Raw genomic sequence first — 7,748 nt, forward strand, 5'->3', positions numbered from 1 at the left:
TATCATTTAGCACCGATTAAGCAAAGGAAAAACAAATTAAAGTGCAGAGGATTTTATTTGGCAATACTCCGTCGAAAGGCCACAAAACACTTAAAAGTAGTGGTTGCACCCGTTTGAAGAGGAATAAACACTTGAATCCAAAAGAGGCACGGTACAACAAAACTCCAACACCTAAGGCCACCTATGGTTTATTATAGCCAATTTCACTGCATCATTTGATGGTTTAAGGAAGGTAACATAGCTATTAATATTAAGAAAAGAAATATGCACCGTCCACAAATTTCTGACTCAATTCTTACACAACCAACTTTTTTAGAAAAATTATCTTTTATGAATAATCGGACTCACTTTTATGATGTATTTCACGTAAATAAGACATTACAATTTGTAAGCTTTTACATTTAGATTTGGCTTTTCATCTCCAAATCATAATGTCTACCAATTATTACAAATTATGACATTATAATGCCCATTAATAGCCAAAGGAACACACTAAATTCTTGATTTTGCTTTTCTAAAACATCAAAATATAACTACTCATAGTAACTCTCATATTAAGTTTACCTGCAAGGTTCTCTTACAATTACAACCAAGACGACAAGATACAATCGTCAACGTCTGCTTCCCTTAAGTGGCTTTTCTTGTTCCTTATTTAACAATTCATCTACTTATTTACCTGCACATTTGACATTGCTATTTTTATCAGTTCTAACTCATTTCATAGCAGTAGTTAAGTATACATGTAATGATTTCTTACCACGAATTACTGAGATGATTGAACATACGGTCTGAATAAACATGAGCAAAAGTAGCAGAGTTGCAGCAGTAGTAGATGCTATTTTGGAAGGAGTGTTGAAGTACTCGTGTATGAAGATAGACTTGTACTTGTTGCAAGGATGTTCACAGAATTCATTTAAAGAAAGAGATATTATAGTCATCAACAACACAGTATATAACATCACAAAGTTTTCCTTATACTAAGACACTCAAATACAATAATCAAATACTTTCCTACCAAGTGACTTCCTTTTTTCTTATTTAATGAATCCTCTCTTCAATTACCTGCACATTTAACATAACAATTTTATCAGTTTGATCTGTCCCATGCCATTTGTTTCAGTATTGAACTGGTCATGATTTCTTACTTTGAACCACTGAGAAGATTGAACATACAGTCTGAATAAACGTGAGCAAAAGTAGCACAATTGCAGCCGTAGTAGATGCTATTTTCCAAGGAGTGTTGAAGTACTCGTGTATGAAGATAGCCTTGTACTTGTTGCCAGGATTTTCATAGAATTCATTTAAGATATTACAGATGGAGAAATAATGTGAATTGAAATCTGGGATGCTAAGTTGTGAGGTTAGATTATTAAACATAGTAGCCACCTTTTTAGCATCACCGGTCCAATTGACAATAATTTTCTTTTCAACAAGTAGGTTCACATCTTTTTCAGTATTGATAAGAAAAGCTAGAATCACTACATATTGAGTAATGATGTTTGTAGCAGAAAGGTGGCAATGTTCATAAGCCATCATATTCCTGAACAACAGTTCTGTATTGTCATGTATATTCAAGAGTGGCATGCTCAACACTCCATGTTTAGAATATGTCAAGTCAATAAAGCTTTTATATGGACTAACCTCAAACTCAAGACCTGCCTCCATTAGTTGGCTTGCACTGTATACATGTTTAACTTCTTTGCATCGCTCCAGTTTTTCAAGACCAAGTTTTGATGATGATATTATAGAAGATCTTAACAAATCAGTGAAGTGTTTTGGATTCTCTCTTGGACGCACGTCTCCGAAAAGTCTGTTCTCAAAATAGTTTAAAGTGATGTCAAGAAATTTCTCATTCATATCAGTGAGCTTGTGAAGTTGTTCAAGAACACAAAAAGGAAGTTGATTTTCCAATAATAGCAAGTCAAGCTCAATATAGCCTAGCATCCGTGGTTTTTGAATCAAAGGGTCTTTTTCCTTCCAGTCACTTTTTCTATTCGATCTTAGAAAAAGCTCAATTATGAAGCAAGCATCAACTAAAATCATCTTTAAGAAATTATCATTACATTCAATAGTGTCTGCATAACAGGTTCGAATAATATTACTTTCTTCCATCTCTTTAATTTTGTCAACAAATACTCTCATAGGTAGTTGTGTTCGATTCAGAAATCCCTTCAGATATTTGAGTTTAAGCTTTTTCATTGCCTCTAAATTGTTGTGATGATAAGGGCCAATTGTAAAAATTAGAGGTGTGTAGACTTTGGGATTATTTTGACGAATATTTGCTGGTACCCTATAAATGCTTTGCATATCGATTTCATCTACCTCTGGAGGTTTCACATTTTGAACCATCTTAATCCATTCTCTCTCTAAACGTTCTATTTCAATCGCTACATTACTCGATTCTCCCTCCATTCGGTTAAAACCCTGTAACAAAAAATTTATACAATTACTTAAATATTAGTATTTTGGAATCAATTTTTAAAATACCTATGCCATAATTTAAAAGAATATATTTAATATTTATATAAAACCATTAGTTTAAAGGTTACTTCAGAGAAAAGAAAGTCTTACTAACAACCAAATTAATGGTTTGTTTATAAATTTCTTTAAAATTTGCAGAGGAGACAAATATTATAAAAAGATTTAAATATAATAGAACAAAAGGACATTGAATATAATAGATTTTAAATATTATAGGGTATATAGCGCAGCTTGGACTGTGTAAAATAAAGGTAATTTTGATAATGAAAAAACGAGACTCGATAACAAAATATGGATCAAGGTAGCAACAAAGCCATTGAGATGTCTTCACCTTATACCACATCTTTTCTCTAACTTATTTCCATTACATTCTTTATTTTACTTTGCCTGCATATCATATTTATGTATTAATATTTAGGTTTCTTCTTTCTAGAATTGTTTCACACACCATCACAAAGGTCTATTAAATAATAATTTCTTTAGCCTTGATCATCATGAAGAACAATGAATACCCTTATGGTAGTGATTTAAGATATAAAACATCCCGCTGTTTAATCACATTTTCCATTTATTTCAAGTCCATCTACTTTACTTTAACATGGTCTACTATAATGGAAAAAGGTGCAGCAGAGACCTAAGCATGAAACTTAAATTAAAAAAAATTTCCGCAGCAAAGCATCTCATAAGCTATTAGAAATGTTTAGAGATACATGTATTGTAGGAGAACACCCTTATTAGAAGGGGAGTACATATGAACACTAGTAAAAAAAAAAGGCTTTCTAACGCGTCTAATAGGTCTCGGTTTGAACAGACCCAAAGCAAATATAAATGCGGTGGTAGAATTGCAATTTGTGTGAACTTATAGGCCTCGGTTCAACAGGAACCGAGGCATAATAAACATATTAAATCGGTTAAAAACTGTCCGGAGCGTATAATCTGCGTATAGGCACCGATTGGAGGAAGAACCGAGGCAGTAAAAGTAAATTACTTCGGTTAAAGAAACAACCGAGTCAATTTACCCTACCTACCTGCTCTTCTCTCTGCTTCTCTTCTCTGTGCTTCTCTTCTCTCTGCTGCCATCGAAGAAATTCTTCTCTCGCGACTGCCATCCAAACACTGCTCGCACCTCCCCGCTGCTGCTCCCTCACTGCCGCGACCTCCCCGTTGCTGCCTCGCCGTCGCGTGGTCAACCACTGCCTCGTCGTCGAGCTCCCGTTCGTCTACCGCTCTTCTCTCTCCTTCTCTTCTCTCTGCTGCCATCCAAGAAATTCTTCTCTCCCGCTGCCATCCAACCACTGCTCGCGCCTCCCCGCTGCTGCTCCTCATCGCCGCGGCCTCCTTGTTGCTGCCTCGTCGTCGCGTGGTCAACCACTGCCTCGTCGTCGAGCTCCCGTTCGTCTACCGCTCTTCTCTCTGTTGCCATCCAAGAAATTCTTCTCTCCCGCTACCATCCAACCACTGCTCGCGCCTCCCCGCTGCTGCTCCCTCACCGTCGCGGCCTCCCCGTTGCTGCCTCGCCGTCGCGTGGTCACCAGCTTCGTCCAGATCTGCTCCAGATCCACTACAGATCCGCTCCAGATCCGCTCCAGATCCATTCCAGATCTGCTCCAGATCCGCTTCAAATCCGCTCCAGATCCGCTCCACAACGTCACCGCCGCTGCCTCCCCCACTACTGCCTTGTCGTCGCGTGGTGAAGACAGTGTTGCCGCCGCATTGCCGCCATCGTCGCGTGGTCTTCCTGGGTTGTTACTGCATCGCCGCGTTGTCTCTGATGGACGAAGATGATGATGGACAAAGGTGGTGTTTTGGGTGGTCCGATGTGAGAAAGACGGTGGTGTTTGGAGGCGTGTGGTGTTTGGCAACGTGTGGTGAAACCTGGAAGAAGATACTGCCTCGGTTCCCTTTGAACCGAGTTCTAATCGTATATTGTTTTGCCTCGGTTCACAGCCAACCGAGGCATAAAAGTGCAGATCTTTTACCTCGTCTAGATATGCTTCGAGTCAATAACCGGTGTCTATAGACTAAAATAACCGGTGTCATAACCTCTGACTACACTAGTGGAAACTCATTGCTAGCACATTGAAATTTGCCATATTACTGCAACAAATATGCTACCGTCCAAAAAAATAAGACTAGATTAGAAAAGGGTGGTATTCTACATACAGATGGTTTAGTTACCACTCATGAGCATGTCATTCATATAATACAAATCTTCATTCATTTCCTATCAATTGTGATATAAGTTATGTACTTCGAAATTGATATATATATATATATATATATATATATATATATATATATAACTTCTATAATTTTACAAGAAGTAGAGCTAGGATGGGTTTCTATGTTGATAAGGGGTTTCAACAAACGCATCTACGTAAGGAAGGAATCTAGTTAGTTTATTGATGAGAGATCGTGAAGGACATATGTAAGGAAACTATTTTGCAAACTTGATACTTGTATTATTTTGTTCCTTTCAAACATTCTCGTTGTACTCACACTTTGCATATTCTTTAACAATAATTTTTTTTACTAAACTCTCAAAGGTCACATTTAAGCAAGGATCATGGTCTTCTGATTATGCATCACACACAAATATTGATGATGAAGGCATCATCAGGACATAGTGTTGGTGAACTTCGGTGGTGGAAAAAATAAAGGACAAATATATTGGGCATGGCAACTTGTTGCCCATTACACTGTTGAAAGCACCAATCATCTACATCCAATAATGTTGCCTAGGGTTATGATGAGTTGGGATAACAATTGCAAGCTCGTGTCCAAGTTTATGATGATCTCAAATAAGAATTTGAGAATTTACTAAATTTGATCGTAAGGTCTAATAGCCTCAACCCACTCCAACACTGTCCCAACAACGACCCCCTCTAGCAACAACAACATGAAGAAGAAGAAAAAAATAACTCTGATGACAACTATATATGATGATTATTAGATGTTTAGTTAGTTATGTACATATTATAAGATTTGAAAACACTTCTATACGTTTGTATTTATGACATTATATTATGTTTTTAATAATATGGACTTCATTGTGACTAATGTATTGCTTTATTGATGTTTGGATGTATCTAGATTATGTGATTTTCAATGTGTGAGATTGTCTAAGTTTAATGTGGTGGAAACCAAATGATACCTATTATAATTGAATGTGTTTTGCCTATTACGAGCGGATCACTAGCAGATATACTCGCTGGTAAATATCGACATATTTACCGATAAATCATTTTGTGGATAACTACCGATGACCTATATTCATCGATAATAGTTTTCGACAAGAGCATTATCAATGGATTTGAGTCCGTCGATAATCTATCAAAAAATATGCAATACCGACAAATTATGAACATATTCAACAACTTATATTCGTCAGTAATTGTAAGTTTTTTTGTAGTTAACTTTTGTTCATCATATTTACAAAGAAGTCATCATGAGTCATGATACCATTTTAGAATTTTTTAAAGGAGTCGTAAGATTAATGACGACTTCAATTACAAAATTGTCCGGATTCATGACAACTTAATCTCTTAATTTGTAAATTTTATGTTAATCATTCCAATTTTGTAATTTATGGAATAAATTACTCTATATTTAAAAAAATTCCCAATAGAGAAAATAATTAGATAAAAAAAAGCCATTAAAAGAAAATAGAATTTATTCTGGTTAGTTAAATGATAACACTAACAAATATTTTAAATAATGATTGAATGCATTATCATTATAAATTTTATGATTTTAATTATAAACTAATAATTAAAAACTAATACCGTAATTCAACTTAATGGATTGTCATAAATATTATAAACCATAATTATATTAAGGTTTAAACATTCGGTTCACTTCTAATATTTCATCGAGAATTTCAATTATGTTATTAGATTTTAATCGGTGGTTTTCGAAAATGTGATAAATTTTGTTATTTTTGTTAGCATAATACTAATTACGTTAACTCATATATTACATATAAATTTTTCATTTTTTTTACTTTTTATATTTTTTTATTTATACTTAGTTTTAATCTCATAAAAAAAAACACGGATTAGTAAAACATGAGTTAATAATATATAATAATGTAATATATAGAAAAATCATTTTTAATAAAAATATCAATATAATATTATACAAATAATAAGTTTTGTCTTAATTTAAAAAGGAACAGTATTGTTTTATTTTTGTAAGAAATTGGAACTAATATAAATAAGAAAAATATATATAAGTAATAAATTGAAATCAAATAAAGACATTTAACACTAATATTAATACATGATAATACACTATCACGTTACGTTATCACGTGTCATGCTAGAAACCTGACACGTGGCAACAAATACTTTTACATTTCTTTTAAATTTAAAAAAATAGAAAAATAAAAAATCACATATTAACACTGATATATTTTTAGCGTCATTAATAATTTTTTATCAAAAACAACTTAATTGAGGTACTTCTAAAATATTATAACGTAATTAAAAAAATTTTAAAAGTAGAGACCAACTTAATACACATGCCCACCAAACCAAAATGAGAACATATGAGAAATTAAACTTAAATTTGTGTTTGTTAAAAGGTGATAAAAAGAGTTTCTCTGATAATAATTTCTCAATAATGCTATAGGTATTGAAACTTTCAAAATTGATATTAAAGCATAAGTAGATACTTCATAGAAAAGATAAAAACTAAATAGAAGAAAGGAGAAGAACCTCAGATGGTGATTGGATTAATGTTCAGCAGTTAAATCACCTGAACAAGCAAAGCCCCGGTGTTCCACAACAGAAAACTGCTTCTGATACATCTGATACAATGAGTCATGCTTTTATATAAAAATTCCTCAAGCTAAAACCATTTTTTTAAAGTCAACACCATTGTATGAACACTAATCCAATCTAATGCGCAAATTGCACTTCATTAATATATTATTTTAGAAAATGATATTGCAAGGTTATATCTCGTTTACGGATTAATTTTATGGATCTGTCGTCATAGATATTATAAAAAGAATTTGAATATAATATAACAGAAAGAGCTTGAATACAATAGATTTTAAATATTGTAGGGTATACCGTAGTTAGTACAAGGCATATAAAATAAATGTAATTTTGGTAAGTAAACGAAACTATATAATAAAATATTGACAAAACCGACTACTAGCATTATTAAAATATCAGCCAATAATATATAACCTTTGACTAATTTATTTATGATAACTATCTTGTTCATCTACGTATTGGCATTCAAAAATTAAGAGGTAA

General features: G+C 33.5%; 1 protein-coding gene across 1 annotated transcript; it reads right to left on the bottom strand.

Annotated features, from left to right (window-relative positions):
- Positions 1-476: 476 nt before the first annotated feature.
- Positions 477-7,287, bottom strand: LOC108345482 (putative UPF0481 protein At3g02645). Its single transcript, XM_017584067.2, has 4 exons — positions 7,200-7,287; positions 1,146-2,424; positions 758-1,062; positions 477-676 (listed from the first exon to the last, which is right to left on the bottom strand). Exons 2-3 carry the CDS (start codon positions 2,410-2,412, stop codon positions 1,055-1,057), a joined length of 1,275 nt encoding a protein of 424 aa, XP_017439556.2. The 5' UTR covers positions 2,413-2,424; positions 7,200-7,287; the 3' UTR covers positions 477-676; positions 758-1,054.
- Positions 7,288-7,748: the final 461 nt, after the last annotated feature.

This window comes from Vigna angularis, chromosome 8, assembly GCF_016808095.1.
Source record: "Vigna angularis cultivar LongXiaoDou No.4 chromosome 8, ASM1680809v1, whole genome shotgun sequence".
NCBI classification, from domain to species: domain Eukaryota; kingdom Viridiplantae; phylum Streptophyta; class Magnoliopsida; order Fabales; family Fabaceae; genus Vigna; species Vigna angularis.

Bases quoted from the DNA above. Each gene is read 5' to 3' on its own strand.
- LOC108345482 (XM_017584067.2), bottom strand. From the start codon at position 2,412: ATGGAGGGAGAATCGAGTAATGTAGCGATTGAAATAGAACGTTTAGAG.